The 16,811-nt window shown below is 49.1% G+C and overlaps 7 protein-coding genes across 7 annotated transcripts; 3 read left to right on the top strand and 4 right to left on the bottom strand.

Annotated features, from left to right (window-relative positions):
- Positions 1 to 28: 28 nt before the first annotated feature.
- On the bottom strand, positions 29 to 2,417 carry EDB93DRAFT_1192424 (transcription factor Opi1-domain-containing protein). Its single transcript, XM_041450868.1, has 7 exons — positions 2,187 to 2,417; positions 1,972 to 2,117; positions 1,806 to 1,919; positions 1,603 to 1,750; positions 1,345 to 1,550; positions 694 to 1,292; positions 29 to 643 (listed from the first exon to the last, which is right to left on the bottom strand). The coding sequence occupies exons 1-7, from the start codon at positions 2,323 to 2,325 to the stop codon at positions 208 to 210; spliced, it is 1,788 nt and encodes a 595-aa protein (XP_041300600.1). The 5' UTR covers positions 2,326 to 2,417; the 3' UTR covers positions 29 to 207.
- Positions 2,418 to 3,411: 994 nt separating this feature from the next.
- EDB93DRAFT_1098182 (uncharacterized protein) lies at positions 3,412 to 4,045 on the top strand (the record flags this gene model as incomplete). The annotated part of the gene is made up of 2 exons (XM_041446884.1): positions 3,412 to 3,892; positions 3,957 to 4,045. 2 exons carry the CDS (start codon positions 3,412 to 3,414, stop codon positions 4,043 to 4,045), a joined length of 570 nt encoding a protein of 189 aa, XP_041300599.1.
- A 601-nt stretch (positions 4,046 to 4,646) lies between these two features.
- Positions 4,647 to 5,361, top strand: EDB93DRAFT_469140 (uncharacterized protein). The gene has a single exon (XM_041456475.1). It carries the CDS (start codon positions 4,757 to 4,759, stop codon positions 5,237 to 5,239), a length of 483 nt encoding a protein of 160 aa, XP_041300598.1. The 5' UTR covers positions 4,647 to 4,756; the 3' UTR covers positions 5,240 to 5,361.
- Positions 5,314 to 7,015, bottom strand: EDB93DRAFT_469113 (Gtr1/RagA G protein conserved region-domain-containing protein). Its single transcript, XM_041456474.1, has 8 exons — positions 6,921 to 7,015; positions 6,742 to 6,863; positions 6,594 to 6,695; positions 6,430 to 6,538; positions 6,252 to 6,378; positions 6,008 to 6,201; positions 5,813 to 5,955; positions 5,314 to 5,763 (listed from the first exon to the last, which is right to left on the bottom strand). The coding sequence occupies exons 2-8, from the start codon at positions 6,855 to 6,857 to the stop codon at positions 5,388 to 5,390; spliced, it is 1,167 nt and encodes a 388-aa protein (XP_041300597.1). The 5' UTR covers positions 6,858 to 6,863; positions 6,921 to 7,015; the 3' UTR covers positions 5,314 to 5,387.
- An 863-nt stretch (positions 7,016 to 7,878) lies between these two features.
- EDB93DRAFT_1192409 (uncharacterized protein) lies at positions 7,879 to 8,622 on the bottom strand (the record flags this gene model as incomplete). Its single annotated transcript, XM_041450867.1, has 2 exons — positions 8,531 to 8,622; positions 7,879 to 8,478 (listed from the first exon to the last, which is right to left on the bottom strand). A coding segment is annotated over exon 2 (504 nt), but the record flags the coding sequence as incomplete, so codon positions are not given.
- A 1,390-nt stretch (positions 8,623 to 10,012) lies between these two features.
- Positions 10,013 to 11,462, top strand: EDB93DRAFT_1098171 (uncharacterized protein; the record flags this gene model as incomplete). The annotated part of the gene is made up of 3 exons (XM_041446883.1): positions 10,013 to 10,183; positions 10,237 to 10,575; positions 10,632 to 11,462. The coding sequence occupies 3 exons, from the start codon at positions 10,013 to 10,015 to the stop codon at positions 11,460 to 11,462; spliced, it is 1,341 nt and encodes a 446-aa protein (XP_041300595.1).
- A 1,452-nt stretch (positions 11,463 to 12,914) lies between these two features.
- Positions 12,915 to 13,257, bottom strand: EDB93DRAFT_1098185 (putative U6 snRNA-associated Sm-like protein LSm6; the record flags this gene model as incomplete). Its single annotated transcript, XM_041446885.1, has 2 exons — positions 12,915 to 13,051; positions 13,101 to 13,257. 2 exons carry the CDS (start codon positions 13,255 to 13,257, stop codon positions 12,915 to 12,917), a joined length of 294 nt encoding a protein of 97 aa, XP_041300594.1.
- Between the last annotated feature and the right edge of the window lie 3,554 nt (positions 13,258 to 16,811).

The following is a 16,811-nucleotide window of genomic DNA, read 5'->3' as shown; positions in this document are numbered from 1 at the left end:
ACGTACAACCCTCGAGCGACCTAGGTCCTAATCGAGACTTTGTGATAAATTAGGATGAGTAATACGAGTACATCAAGTATTCAAGACAATTAGAGATCCAACCAGCACCCGTGCAAGCGCATAATTAAACAAAGGACCTTCATATAAAGTTCATGGATATAGAAAGGATCGGGGAGTAAGAGAAAAGATGTAACACCATACTGATCTTCATACACCGTCAACTATCATTCCCTCTCTGCTTGGTATAGCATTTTCGGGGCTCTGCCTCTCCCAAATGCGATCAGGCTTCCGTCGCTGCGGCACTCCTTCGCATAAGTCTTTCGGCACACTTCGCGCCGTTTCGTATGTTTCTCCATCGAGTTGGAGCTCGCTCAATGACGTTCGAGCGCTCGCCTCGCCTAACCGGAGACCCATTCCAAGGGTATCAGAGGAGGAATGAGCAGCGGGCGTTGCTGGTGTAGAATAATTAGCTGCGGGTGTGGAGGGTATAGAAGAGAATGGTGTCGAGGAAGTAGATGAAAGGCCTGGAATAGAATTCTGCCTTTGGTGTTGTCCGAATGATGATGAGGCATGATCAAAGGGCTCTGAATCATCATGAGATTGCTGGCGCTGTAAACCAACGATGCGCAGACGTTCAACCCAACTGAAAATCCATTAGTTAACAAGGTTATTGTGCCAAAGAACTTGACATACGCATCAGCACGGTCTAGGCTATCCTTAACGACACCAGTAACCCCACGCATCATATCTAGACTTTCTGTGGCGAGTGCCAAAACACGTTGCGCAGCCTGAGTGGCAGCACTGGTAGTTGGTCGTAGGCCTACACGTACGGAGGCCAAAGGGGATGATGCACGAGAGGATGCAGGTGTACATGCTTGGGAGCGATCAGGGCCACCAGCGTTGCGTTCCTTATGGTGTCTGGTGGTCCGTGTACGTCTCATAGCTCCAGCACCGCCAGCAACAGCGCCAACTGCTGAACTAGCGCCTGGGGCGCCATCTGCTATAGCAGGAGCTGAATTAACACTTGCAGTTGCCCAGCGCTGAGGTAGATGCAATATAAAGCCCCTGACACGTGACCGAGCGGGCTCCGGTAGTGCACTGCCGGCATATTTGCTTACGATATCAACCACTTGACGAATAGTTTGCACAATGTCACGACGAACGTCGGTTAACGTCCGCATATGCATAGGCGAGATAAGGGTATCGGTGCCAGATGAAGAGTCTGATGGATGCAAGGATTCGATGAAATCTCTGAGAATAAGGATCTGTGCGTCGATGTGTTGTGTGGCGTACTGGTGGGAAATCACATGCGATTGAGATCTGAAGGAAAACCGAATGACAAACCTGGAGCCATTGAAGACAATATTTGAGACGCCGCATACTTTCTTCGCTTACGGCGGCACTGATGCCTCCTGCTTCTAGGAGAACAGCTTGCCAGCGGCTCCTCTGCACCACTGCTTGCTGACCTTGAGGGTCAGGAGGTGCGGCAATTTGATTTTTTGGGGGCGGTGTTTTGTTATCGTTCTGAGGAATAGGTGATGGACTACGGGCTATAATTACAGATGAGATAATACGATAAAGAAATGCAATGATGACAATTACATGGTCGTGGGTCCGTGGCTTCTTGTGCTTGTCGCGAACTGAGATAATCCCGACTGGTCTGCCCTTCCTCTAATATTCGCTCTCTCGATGCCTCGTCAACTTGCATCCGTTCGAGGTCAGTATTTGATGGGGGACGATATCTACCGAGCTGCAAAAATTAAGGAAGATAAGCTGGTATTAAGCACAAAAAAGTCTGTACTGACCTTGTCGAGTTGCCTACAGGCAAACTCGTCTAGTTGATTGACATTAACTGGTAGTCTATCGATTACAGGACGGGATATGGTCTTCACGGATGACTCCATCATCTCAGCACCATACTAAACAATTTATTGGGGTCAATAAAACGCGCATAAGTTTCAAGAAGCTCACCTTGACGACACGCGAACTGGCTTTACCATGTTCATATGCTCGCAAAGCTGTGTTGAATAAAGGAAAATTGGACACTCTGGCCACAAAATCTGGAGAGGTCGTATCTGGCGACAGAGAAGGGGATGGGGTTGATAGCGCGCTTGAAGCTGATGTAGGAATTTGGGTTCATATGTGCCATATAGATCACCGTTGTTGAAGGCGTGAAGTCTACTCACCATTGGTTGCAGAAGCTCTGGCCCCATTCCTCATGTCGCCCAGTGCGCTCACTGCTATGCGTACACTCTCGTCCTCATCTTCAAATATCGTATGTTTGCTCGCAGTTGAAGACGATGGTGAAGACTTTTCGGACATCATCTACAATTTTGATAATGGGATATGGACAGGGCAAGCGAGATATACTAGAGAGAAGAGAAACTTGCAATTACACGTGCAGTCCAAGATTATCACAATAATTGGGGTACATATTTTCACGTGTTAATCATCTGACCAAATACTACCGCGGCTTGTCAATGTCAGACTTCAGTGGCTGCCGCCACTCTTCATGCACATGCGCCAAGTCATCTCCTGAAAATACATAGACTCATCATGATCAGCTACTGGAAGGTCGCTGTACTAGGACTTTCTGATCTACTGATAGTGAGTGCTGGATTAAACACGTGCAGCTTTTTCACGTGTTACAACCCATAAAATTTTCAGAACTGCTGGCTAGGACGTCCTCTGGTGAGCTTCAGTCGTTTCCCATTTGTTTCCGTGAACAGTAGGATGACTCTGGTATTTAAGTTCCGAGAGTGAACAAGAGTTTGACAAATCCTACCCCAATTGCAAAGTCCTCCGAATGTCTCACCTCAGATCACTCTATTGATTTTAGATCTCAGCGGCTTTGTCAATGACAGAATGACTCCAGTCTATGTCAGCCACTGCCATTCAATTGTACCAAACTGGTAGGCTCGGCGAACATGAACTCCCATTCAATTGATTTCCAGACCGAATACTTATATTCGTTTCCAGTTATTTGGCCACTACTCAATACCCTTGTCTGCACCCATTATCTTGTGCAGCACAACATCCGTCATGACTGAATATGCTGGGATGTTCTATGAAAATCTCTCAGGTCCTGACGGCAGCCCCGACCTATGGATGGCTGACACTTCATTTGCGTCTTATGCCCCTGACAATTATTCCACCATGTATGACACCGATGGACTCAGATACCACTCGGATTTCAATAATATGTCCCCAAGCATCGGCAGCAGTTCCACAAGCTCCCCTGCATCTGATTGCTTCGAACTCCAACCCTCGCCCGACCCCATGTACGGGCTTAGCTCCTCTCAGTGGTTCAGCAGTGACGAAGAGGGACAGTTTGATGCCATGGGCTTCGTGCGTGCTGAACGCCCTTCATCGCAGATCCTCACGGATCAAACACCTCTTCGTACCGTGTGTATGTCGGATGTTATCATTCCCAATGGATCATCTCCGTCATCCCTGCCGCCCCAGCCCGGCTCGGATCATCTGCCTACCATACCTTCTCCAATTCATGCCTCTCATGGGAACCAGTCATTCGAAGAAGAATCTGACGCCGAAAGCGATGGAGACTTGTATTGCCCTTCTGACGCATCTGAATCTCCTGCTTGCCGCTCAGCTGGTCCAGCTTCACCCCTATTCCAGTCTTTGTCTTTGCCACCGCCGCCTCGTCGCGGACGTCAAGATGTCAGTCTTCCTACCCCTGTTCCCAATCTGACAAAGAAGTCCCGCGGACGCAAGGTTCCAGTCTCTTCAGGGGGACCCGTATATGCGCGCAGCAAAGACAGGTCGAAGAAAGGCACCAGGACATATACCTGTCACGTCGATGGCTGCAGCAAGTGTTTCGTGAGAAGCGAGCACCTCAAAAGGCACATTCGGTCTATCCACACTAACGATAAACGTGAGCGAGACTTTTCTGTATCTCCTGCATGCTAGAGTGACTGATTTTTTCTCGACTGATACAGCATGGGTGTGTCCCGTCGGGGGATGCGAAAGGGAGTTCAGCCGCCGTGACAACCTGAACCAGCATATGCGCATTCACAAGAGTCCGTAAGATGATCACTTTCTCTCATTACGCTCGTATGCATGACAGTGCAAAGTGTGGAGGGGCCTTTTTTTTATCGATGTTGATTTCATCCCGTTCTTTGTATACGTATCTACGACTCGATCTCCACGATTCACGATAGTCACGAATCACGATTTACGCTGTAACTCGCATTTTTATTATTATCTATATCACTTCGTAGAAGTATGTCCAATCACTAACAGTCAAAGCACACATGAACTGAAACCGCACGGGCCAGGTATGGAGAACGTGCCATAAGGCCTAGGCCCTGAGGCTGTGTCGACCACGTTATTTGTCACAGTCTGGAACTGTCTGGTGCACTGGTCATGATCAGCACCATGGCATGGTACACGGGTCAATGTAGATGTCGATAGCTTTGGCGACACACTCCCTACTATCTTTCTCCCAGTTTCTGAATCATATGATGGATGCGATTGTCTACCCCTTCCTAAATCAAATCTACAATAATCCGATATCATGTCGCGGTCTACTCACAACTTGTTCGATATTCTAGATTCTAGAGGACCTTTCCACATCCAATGGGGACAACAGCACTGAGACGGAACCAATTCTCACTTTCAGATATTCTGGAAGAAACGGAAACACAGGTGCGCGTGTCGCATCGTTTTGACTCTGCGGATCATTTGACAAGATCTTGCCTGACAAGAAGTATGCACTACCATCGCGGAAACTGCGAGAATGCCAAACCACGACTTGGCACCTGAATGCAGACGCCAGTACACCCAAAAGGACAAGGGAGCAACTGATAACGAGGCGCTCATTTTTCGCTTCGCAGGCCCATCTGTATATTCACCCATGGGTGTCTTGTTCTGTTCATTTCACTTTCTCGCTGCTGCTCTCTTTTCACCCAACCGCTGCTGTATCTTTCACTCGCTTGTGGCATTATTCACATCCGCTCGCTGCATTATGTTCTTTCTCGTCTCACTCGCTGTATCATCCACAATTTCTCGGTGCATTATGCTCGTTCATTATTGTCGCACTCACTTTGTAATGTTTGTAGTAGTACTTGTATACTGTGCTCGCTATACACGCCAGGTCATTTTCAGATGTTTGTACATACACGAATGGGAATCGAGCAAGTCTGTGCATGTTGCATTTCTGAATGCAAGCACGATGAGTTTGAGAATCGAGACATACCCGAGGGGTCGTCTTCCAACTTGATTGGATTCCGCAGACGATGGTGTGTTCAACTGCGGCTATTTCTGACTATCGACCTTCATAGCCCAGCATTAATCTCATACATCTTATCGTCCCTACCTCAGGCTGCAATAAATGTCACTTTGAAAGGTGGAACGCTAGCCAACACCAACTACGACTCTAAACCCCCGCGCAGCCCAGATTCCCATATCTCCTTAACGCCCTCCCTAAACCACACGACGTTCCACTCTACCAAACCCCTGCGCATATCATACACCGTCGTCGGAAGGAGTGCCAGCAATGCGAGGTGCGGTGTGACAAGGTGGTACGTGAGCGTAGTTCCTGGACGTGAAGGTGAGAGCGATGTCGCTGCTGAGGGGTAGAAGTGGGGCTTTGAGGGTGGTGGAACGGGAGATGTCGATGAGGTGAGTGGCGGTGTTCCGGCAGGAGTGGCACCATAGGTGGGAGTGGGTGTCGTGGCTGTGGGTGGGGGCGTTGGTGCTTGTGTTGGGGAAAACCGACTCATTCGTGGATCGTCGGCGTTGGACCTGGTAGGATGGTTTAAGAGTGGGAGGGAAATTTATGGTACGTACGTACCTGTAGAGAGGTCCAAAAGAGTTGAGCATGGATAAGTAGTCGCAGCAGAGATTGTGCGTAGCCTGGTCTACTGGTGAGGTGTCGGTTGCGACGTGGATTTTACTAGATGTGTCGAATAGGAAAGCTTTTGGAGACGCTGTGTTCTGCAAGCGATGAGATGTACCCGTGGAAATAAGTGGCAATGAAGGTACATACAGAGCAAAAGACGTTTAATAGTTCTTCGAGGTATGGCAGGGAATCAATCAACTTATGAAGCACGCGAGAGAACGCCTCTCGAAGAGAATGGTCATATATGGAGGTAAGATGAAAATTGAGAGGGAATTGCTCAAATTCGGGAGATTCATCTACGAGGCGGTCCATGACGCGCTCGTGTATCTGGCGGAAGTTTTCTGTGTGCTGTTTCATTGACGAGTAAAGAATGCATACGGGACTGGCATACCTATCTTGTCGTCCTCTTGAAGCCTTTCCGCTTTGTGCACGAATACTTCAAAATTTATGTCTGGGTTGATTTGGCATGCAGCGACTATAAATTCTACGAGTTTTGAGACAGGATGTTGGTAGAGATCCTGAACATCTGGATGAGGTTGGGGGTCAGCGGATGAATTCAGCACACGTACTCGAATGTCTATGACAAAGACTATAGTTGAGAAATCGGCGAGAGATGCGCCGAGTGTGTTGACGGTGGTGTTTCCTGGACAGTCCCATATCTCCAACGGAATGACGGTGCTGAGAAACAATGTTAAGTGCTAGGTACGAACAGAAGTCGTGTACGAGTACATACTCAATATAATGCTTTGCAACGCGCATGGTGGGCTCGAGGTAAAAGGTCTGTTTAACTGGGAGATCATTGAAGAGGACTTGGAGTATGGAGGTCTTTCCACTCCTGTGATAAGTTAGAACTGGCAAAAAGAGAAAACGTAGAGATTCACCTTCTCATGCCCAGAAAGAGTATTTTTGTCCTACTTGTTCCATCGGAAATGGCTGCGCTTGAAGAAGAGTTCATCGCACATGTACTATGATAAATTACAGTAAGCTTCGCATGCATACGGTACTGCTGTCAGCCCGACTCAGCCGAAAGCCTTTGAATTCAACAATCACAAACACGCACTGGTCCGATTTCAACTCACTTGAACCTGCGCAAAAATCGCCATGTCCTAGGCTTTACATTACCCTGCTATATTGAACACCTCTCTTTCGTATACGAGCCCATCAAAGATTAAACTTCCCGCCATCGATACCTAGAACCATCAATCATGATTCAAATTCCATAGGCGCTCTGAGTCCGGAACTTTATTCTCCTCCTCATGATCATACTGCCGATATATAACCGGTCACTGGCACCCACAAGTCGTTTGCTCGTTGCAAGCCCACGTGCGAGACATGCGTGCATCCTTCAATGTTCCTGCAAAATACTTTCGAATTTTCCACGTTTGCCCTGTTTCCACTTTCTATCAGACACTTCATTTGATCGATCGTTTGCTTGCGCTATGCGTGACTGTGATCATTGCCGACGGATGTACGTATGCATGTTTGCATTTCGTTCGGTGCTTTACTCTGATGGGATAGACGTGCTTAACAGGGGCTCCAACAGAATATCTTGGTCGACGTCTGCTAGGTAGACTCGGATCGAGGTCTTCTGATTTTTAAAGGCCCGATTCTCTCATTCTCCACTCCCCACTCACACCTTATTCCTTGCAATGTTCATTCGTGATAGAAGTATACGTTTCCCGCGAGGAGCGAGAGGTTTGTCACCGTTATGCAAATCTCTGGCTGACTACCCACAAATATGTTACGGTGGGGATGATAGATATAGTACGTTCTCAAATGCAGGGAATTTAGCCTCTAAAATGATTATCCTATTGCATTATTCTTGCTGTTGCTCACCGATGTGCCCCAGATTGATTCATCTCCATTGCACATCGTCGAAAATGTACTTACGGCCACCGCACGACGTGCAGTGACACTAGCGGCATCCAAATTCATAGCAGAGTCATGATAGAACCTAAGATCACTTCTTGCCTGCAATTATTCATTCTACAACGTGGTTTGTAACATCGAATAGCTGCGAGGCACGATACCTCAACTACAATTATACCTACCCTGCTTGGTAGATAAATGACCGTCATGCTCCAGCATAGGTCCCTCAAGTAACAACTCGAATGCCAGTTGATCAGCCAGTTTGCGGTACCCCTTTAGAGTATAAAGCGACTGAAACCCCAAATAGCATCTCTCTACAAGGTCCCAGGACGCTTCATGCGATCCAGATGGACGCGCATCACTGAAATTCACTGTCCAAAAGTGGGACTTGTTTTCTGCGCATGTGAAAGCATCCAACTTCAGCCATTCTTCTAGTGGTCTGTTTTGGCCGAGGAGCTTGCCGTCTTCATACCGGAGGCAGATCCAGGTGAGGACCCAGATGAACGATTCAGCATCATGCGCGTACACGTTCTTGACCTCGCCTGCTATGGCTTTTGGCGTGAGAAGGTTTATCGCCATGAATGGTACCGACCCCGTGCGCTCGAGGCCGCTGGGACCATCACGTTTAAACGACGATAAGTCGTAGTCGTTCAGAACAGCTATAAATCGACCGCGTAAGCGGTACCCCATGAGATTGCTGGGGCTGATATCCCGGTGATACACGCCCATCTTCCAAAGGGCGTGGTGACCTGTCGAGTAGTGGATAAATGATAAAGAGCAGGAGAAGAGATATATATTTACACTTCACAACTTCCCACCATGCGGCAAGGAAGTCCTTGCCAGAGAGCGTTGTGATAGGGATAAGCTTTCTGAATATGATTATAGTCAAGACACGGCTGTCTAGTTTGACCTGTTCGACGGCCTTCGGCCCTGATACCAGTCTGGCTTTGTACGTGAATGATCCTTTAAACTTGTGAGACCAGACAAGCCCTGGGGTGTGGCCCAACGCATCAGGATTCATTTTCGAAATCTTGCAGACCTCGTCGGAGATAATTGGCTCGTTCTGATGCGTGTCTCCCGGCCAATAGAGCTCGCAATGGGGATGCAGCTGGTGACCCAATAGCCCCTTGCTCTTAACTGGAAAAACGGTGGTCACATTACCAATACAAGTCGGGCACTTGTCAAACTTCAAATCCAATTCGAGGTCGAATTGTATTTCCTTGGCCATCACTTCGCCCGAAAATCTGGGCTCAGACTCCAATACCTGCTTAAGGCCTGTGTGCCTTGCATGCAGCCCCTGTAGTATGGTGTCCGTCTTCCATCTCTCGAACTTATGGACGTCTCGCGCAATCCGTGGGCGTACAGTATCGACTCTGCATAAATGGTGAGGTTTAATACGAGTGATGGTGGCTTTAAAAAAAGGTTGACGCACTGAATGCCTAGAGTATTGACATGTTCGCTGGCAACAACGAAACCGATTGCTCTTGGAGTAGACTTGATCCCAGCCTCAATGGAGAATCTAGTGTTAGCACGGAAAGGTATCTTTTGTGGGGCGGCACCAGCATTACTATTGGCCATGACGAGGCCTAAGGTAGGAGAGACTCGGAAAAGTGAACTTCGGGAACAAGGTACGCAGGCCTGAGCTCGCTTTTAACCTGGAACGACCCTACTGTCGGCAGACATTCAAGTCAAGGTTGTACACAATAATGTAAGTATAGTCACTCTGGTATGCAGTAGTGACTATGAATGGCGCGGCATGAATCAAACATACTGTTTTGGATTCGGCACATATTCCGAAGTCAGATCTATCTCAGACAGCCTCGGGACCAGCCGAGAACTGTCGACGCGTTACTAATGGCCTGTAGTCAGCATCAAGCGCCCAAGGCTTCACTTCACCCCGACTTGATCGCTTTTCATCGCGCGAAACGGACGAGAACGACGAGAAATTTGGCAAGATCTTTGCCATATGCAAAGAAAATCTGTATGATGTTCCACTTCCGGGGCTGGGCGTGCGTTGCAAACGGTCCAGACTGGACGTCACCAGGATCAGACAACTTCAGTCAGCCAGAGCTCAGTTTGGTTGTACGACCATACGGTTTCCGGCAATTGCAATCTACTGAGGATGCTACCTTGTCATACATGTCTGTTCAGCGGCCGATCAGGTGCGGATAGCAAATCGTTCGTCATGTATCGAGTCAAGATAAGATGTGTATCGGTGGCCTTAAATACGTAGTCTCAGTCGTTGTTTTCATCATTCTTCAAGTTACTCCTCCAAGCATACACATGTCTCTCCCAGAAAACACGACCGTGCTTATTGTCGGTGCAGGCCCCGCAGGTCTCACAGCTGCTCTTTCTCTCGTTCACCACAAGTGCTATGACTTCGTTATTGTGGATGCCGCAGCTCAAGGACTAAATGCATCGAGGGCGATCACCATACACTCTGCAACCATAGAGGTAAGCTACATGCGCGTTCATAAGAACGCCTACTGATCTTCTTATGATTTTAGGTTTTGGCCAGCATCGACGCAGTAGATGGCTTACTGTCTCAAGCCATCAAGGGGAAGAGCATTAGAGTCACATCCCGTGATTCGGAAATCTTCGAGGCCAAATTTGACCCTTTAAAACAACATTCTGCTCATCCTTACGCACTCTACATCCCTCAAAATGTGACGGAGCTTGTACTTGTACAGAAGTTGCAGAGCCTTGGTATTCAAGTGCAGCGTCCCCACAAAGTAGTGGGGATGAAACAAAACGAGAAGGATTCAGGCATCACCGATGTGTTCTTCGAGGACGGTCAAGTTATTAAAGCTAGATATATTATCGGCGCAGATGGCGCCCGCTCAACTGTGAGATCTCGGTGCCCGCTGACTTAGCTTGATTAATGCTTAATGACTATTTCCAGATCCGTACCATCGCTGGTATAGGGTTCTCTGACGGAGAAAGCCCACAGCTAGCCGATAACCCATTGGCTCAAATGGTCTCTGCAGACGTCACATTCGAACCTGAACCTGTCGGCCCATTCACCCTCGAGGGCTATTTCAACGGCACATTTTTTTCAGGCAATTTCTTTTATCTTGCACCGTTTGGCAACCACTTCAATGCCGAGCTCACGCGAGATGGAAAGCCTACTACAAAATCCATCTTTCGCATAGGTTGTGGCATACCTCCAAAGAATGGAGAACCCCCGCATGCTCCATCGAAAGAGTACATCCAGAACTTGATCGACACGTACGGACCAGCGTGTATAACATCAGATCCGTCTCTTAATCCAAAACCAGTCAAAGTCGACCAGCTGGTTTGGTCGACACGTTTCAGAACCCGTTGCGCCATCGCCGACCGTACCTTCACGCGTCTTGGAGCCGCTATTTTTCTAATCGGCGACGCAGCTCATATACATTCACCTGCGGGTGGCCAGGGCATGAATCTGGCCATCAGAGACGCGGCCTTCCTTACAGAGGCTATCACAAAGCACATTCAGGCGTCTGCAGAGAATCCCGATGTGGATGATACCATTTTGCAGGACATTACCGACGTGCGTCATGCACGAGCGTTAGAAATCATCGGCTATACCAAGACACTGATGAATCTCGCAAGCCTTTCGTACGAACCATATGCTTGCTGGATGCCGTTCAGTCGGGCCTCTATCCGTGATCTGATATTGAGGATATTGAATGGATATGATTTCGTGCAGTCGAAAGTTGCGTGGGGCCTGAGTGGCCTTGGAAGGCGCTGATTGCATATTTTTGGATGGCTTGATTACCATATTTATACTATAATTCACGACAGTTGTATGTCTATTTCAAAGATAGGATAGACATGAAGGTATCAAATATTTCAGAGTAGCGTACTTACTGACTATGGCCATTTAATATTTAACATTGGACGGACTTGAATATGCTCTTGATCAATGGGGGTGCTAGACTGTAGGATGATTGTCATGAAGACAGAACGTAATTGAGATCAGAGCATACATCATAAATTATTCTTGCAAGATGAAGTAAAATATACATCGGGCCGGAATGCGATTCGAGACGAGTTCAACGTTGATGTGACTCCATTAACGAGGTCGTGTCTTACATGTGTCTGGTAAGATGAGGCAATAAAACCGACTTTATCTTCACCGTCACTGGATGACTGGGTGTAATTGGAAAAACAAAAGGAAGACCTGGAGTCAGTGGCGTCCTGACCCCCCAACGTAGTGAGACAAGCTTACGGTATGGTCATTTTTAGCGCTCCGCACGTGCCGCAGGGAATTCGATTGATGTGGTCTGCAACCTAAAATTTGGGGTGGTTTGTGTGCGCCGAACAACAGGCCGGTTGATAGTACCCGTACCCGTCTTCTGCTCACCCTGTTTCACCTTGAAAGAACCTGATCAGGTGGCAGCTAATGCGCCTAGAGCTCAATGTGAACGCGATACGCGCAGTGCAACGAAATATGTTAGTTGAAAAGCGCGCGTGCGCCAATCACTGCTCTGCACCGACGCTTCATCGAAGTGCAAATTCCACAAACAGGTGAAGTTCATTGCCTACCTCACATCACTTTCTCCTTTAATCCAGGACGTTCCAATTGGACTGCAAACTGTAGACAATTCCCATTACGACCTGCGTACGCGACAACAGCTGCCAAGGACTCACACTTGCGACGAGCCGTACTCGACCTTCGTACAGATGGTTTCACACACGGTCAACTGTACACTGCGCTCTCCAGAGTGCGAAATCGGGGGGATATTCAGGCGTTGTTCTCGCGCATGAGTGAAGAAAGACAGACAGGGGACGTTGTTTATTCTTTATTACTGCTGTAAATGTTCGTTCCTATGGTAGAACGTTCAGACCGTCCGCAAGCGAGCAGAGCGCTTGTTACAGTATGTAAAGGATCAGCTTGAATTACCAGTGTAGTCGACTCATAGTTGACAAACGGTTCCTCTGCAAGCCGAGTTCAGTAGATTGCAGCTTATTATACTTGTTCGAGCGACAATTGGCTGCGGGCATCGAACTTCTTGACGAGTGGGAAATAGATACTGGGAGAGAGTAAGAAATTAGCATTGAGCATGGCATATACTAGTAGTACTCATTCAATCATATGATCATTGTGCTGACTATATAACGTAATTCTGATCATAACAGTTCTGCGGCAGATATGTACAACACTAGTATGTGAGAACACATCAGAACATGGCATATTCAATCATGCATTTTGGAATATCTTACCATTGTTCCCGCGAATAAATGCGTCCCCATATCGATTCGTAACTACTCCATTGACATGCTCCTCCGTCTGCTCGAGCGCGATGTTCATGTATCCATCTAGACACGAAAGGACGCCTACGCACATAAGCTTGGTTCTAAATTGATGCAAGAAAGGAAAAGATACCTCGATAATCTACGCCTGATGTAAGACGCACGATGACCTTTTTCCCAACCACGCCTTTCAAGAAATCAGTTGGTGTTCCTAATGGTGCTGATGGTGGGGGTGGGGGTGGGTGTGGGTACGCGTCGATATCTGGCGGTGGGGGTGTCGACTCGTCCATGATGAAAGCCAAGTCGAAGTCAAGGATTTGGACTTGTTTGGTTTTCGAAATCGATGACAAGGTGCCGATTCGGAGCTTGCCGGAGAGTCAGCACCACGCGTCCAACTGAGCGTGACGCTTGGTCTTTCTACCTTCTCGTTACTATTCGAATCGTAGTATCTGCGTATCAGAATATCTATTACTATCCTCTCGTTTACTCGCCCCTCACATTCATAATACCATACCATACGTTATCACTTACTTTCTATCATAATCGCACCTCACTTGATCCAGTCTTATCCGCCTGATCAATGACCCATCAGCACCTAAACCTGCAACTTCCAGGCCTGCTGGCCCCTCATGCCAGTTCCTCAGGATCATCTGCACCTGTAGGGCCACTGCATCCATCCGACTCTGCAGAGCCTCCAGAAGAGCTAGGCCAAGGCGCGGCTCGCGCCAAAGCAGCAGCAACAAGGCAGTCAGCCAGACTCGCTAGCGTCGGTGCCGACGCAGATGACGATTCAGCGCCTCAAAGCAACGCACCCAGAGTAACACCCCTCCCTGGTGCTCCAGCAGCCAGAGCCGCAGCTGCAGCCGCAGCCGCAGCCAAACCGGCGGCCAAGCCAGCAGCCAAGCCAGCGGCTAAGCAGCCATCCAAGCAAGCAGCATCGAAGCAGCCAGCCCCGGCCAGCACACCATCTGCACCAAGTACACCGAACCCACCTGCCGCAACACCAGTGCAGCAAACGGTTGACGTGGCAGCGCTGCTTGCCCGGATTGCTCAACTCGAGCAAGAGCAAGCAATAAGGACCACACAACCCGTTGAGCTCCTCCCTCAGGCTAAGGCTCCCGCACTTCCATTGTTTGCGTCGCCAGAGGAAGTAGAAAGAGCAAGGGCCGCCATCATCGAAGCCAAGAAGGACGAGCCCAAGGTCTCCCTCCCTGATGTGGTACCAGGCTTCAAAGCAAACCCCCTCGACACTGGTGAGGATCTCTATCTCGTTCTTAGCCAGATTTGCGAGTTTCGTGCTACGCGCACCAAGGAGGCAGTGCTCAGCGTCTTGGGTCCCAACCTTCTAACCCAAGCATGCAGATGCAGCTGCGCATCCAAGCGCACTCGATCTCAACACTGAGCTGAAGGCCAGTGCGAATTATCAGAGCTATAGGCTCAGTCGCTAAAGGCGACCCACTTGCTACGTCAGGCTGCAGGCCAAGCTAGCTTTTGTCTGGCCATAGAGTGGTCCGGGGCTGAATGCTGCCACAATTTCGTGTTCGCCTCGCCATTACCGAGGATTTCGAGAGCTAATGCCAGTCTCGTTGTTACAGCCGTTCCACCCAAAGTTGACGAGGCGTTCAAAGCCTTCAAATATGTCCCATACAGTACGCTCACTTCGTCGGCTCGATGGCAAGCGATTAGGACTGGCGAAGAAGCCTTCACCATCTCTGCGTCAGGCTCGCTGATGGCCAAAGGGCTCGATCGCCGGAATGAGAGGAGCATAACGTTGTCAGACTGGATAGGAGCGGCTGATGCAGCAGAAGATCGCACGGGTCATTACCACGGGGCCGCACGCGCGAAGGCACTGAAAGCCCACCACAGTGTAGTCCTGGGTTTGAGCCGCTCCCACTCATGGGATATTGCAGTCGAGTATGACATCCAACAACGTGAAACGGTAGCACAGCATCCGCAACACGACCTATCCCAGCTAGACGACAAAGCACTTACCATCATTGCAACTCGCATAGTAACCAGGCAACCCGCCGTCACTGCATCGTACAGCCAAGCACAACTTAAGAGGCCATCTCCGCCATCCTCGTCGCCATCCCATCATCCACAGAAGAAGAAGGCCAGACTGCAGTGCTTTCGGTGTGGAGGAGCAGACCACTTACCAGGCGACTGCACAGCAGAATCAACCGTCACCGGGCACCCAGTGGCCCGAATTGCAACCTCAGCTAAGAGCGCACATGCCCTTGCAGCCCCGGGCGGAAAGATTTTCTGCATCAGCTGGGCGAGATTCTCCAGTTGCCACTTTGCCAACGCATGCATCAATTACCATGGATGCAGCATCTGTGGAGATGCTGCCCATGGCGCAGGAACCTGCAGAGCAGTCCGTCCTAGATCCTAGGCAGGTGGTGACACCCCTCATCACATCGAAACTCGAAGAACTACTATATGAATATAATATATACGAGGAATGGGGACATATGATATCCAATATAAAGGAAGGCTTCGACGTAGGAGTCAGAGAAACACCGAAAACCACACTATCCTTTCGAGAACCACACATCTTCACAACTAAATGTCGATATCATAGACCAATATATAATCAGCGAGCAGAACGCTGGGCGTTACTCTCGCGCATACTCAATCTCGGAACTAGAATCCTTAATCGGCCCTTTTCGCACGTCCCCACTTGGCCTCGTACCGAAGCCTCATTCCACGAAATTCAGACTCGTTCAAGACATGTCATACCCACGCGACAATCCTGAAAGCCCCTCTGTCAATGCAGGCATAGACCCAGACGCATTCCCAACAGAATGGGGCACATTCGACAGTGTAGTGGAGTTGATTCTCTCGCTACCAGATGGGTGTGTCGCAGCGACATTCGACATCGCATCAGCGTACCGAATTATACCGGTCCACCCCAGCCAACAGTGGGCCCTGTGCATTCTATGGCGCGGTCGGGTTTACGTCGATCGAGCCCTCATGTTTGGCTTAAGCTCAAGCGCAGGAGTCTTCGGCTCAGTAGCAGACATGCTAGTGGCCATATACGAGAAAGCTGGTTTCGGCCCAATTCGAAAATGGGTAGACGACTTCTTCGTCATCCGCCTCCCGCACCAGAAGTGGACAGAAGAAGAATTCATCGAGCTGTCAGCCGCCTTCGGAGTACCATGGAGCTTAGAGAAACTGCGGGCCTTCGCAATTATCCAACGTTACATTGGCTTCGACTGGGACTTATCACGAAGAGTAGTCTCACTCCCGGAAGAGAAAATGGAAAAAATCCTATCATTGTTACAATCGTGGCTAGCAAAGGGCACGCGTTTCACAGCAAACGAAGCAGCAAGCCTGCACGGCAAGCTAGTCCATGTATCATCGATATTCCCACTGATTCGCCCTTTCCTTCGATCAGTGGCCCTTTTCGCCAACAAATTCAAATCACGACGAGCGCGTCTTCATGTACCGAGCTCGCTTTCTGCCGACTTACACTGGGTAACAGAGATCCTATCAGTATCCCCACGCGAAAGACCTCTACGCACCCAACACCCAATCGACCCCCAGTGGTGGGGCGATGCGAGCACATCTTTCGGAGTAGGCATCGTGATCGGCCAGCATTGGGCAGCATGGAAATGGAAAGAGGGTTTCAAGGTGGGCCCAGGCTGCGAACACGACATTGGCTGGGCCGAAGCTACCGCAGTAGAGCTAGGTTTGAGGTTAGCCCTCCATCTTGGGCTATCCGAACGAGCAGATGTGAAAGGCCAATCCATCCTAGTCCGTTCGGACAATGCTGGAGTAGTCATGGCAATAAACAAAGGCCGCTCACGCAATCAGCCAACAAACATCATCCTCAAGGAAATCT

This window comes from Suillus bovinus (genome assembly GCF_016758785.1).
Source record: "Suillus bovinus strain UH-Sbo-P2 chromosome Unknown EDB93scaffold_310, whole genome shotgun sequence".
Taxonomy (NCBI): Eukaryota; Fungi; Basidiomycota; class Agaricomycetes; order Boletales; family Suillaceae; genus Suillus; species Suillus bovinus.
This window is presented reverse-complemented; position numbering and strand designations above follow the sequence as displayed.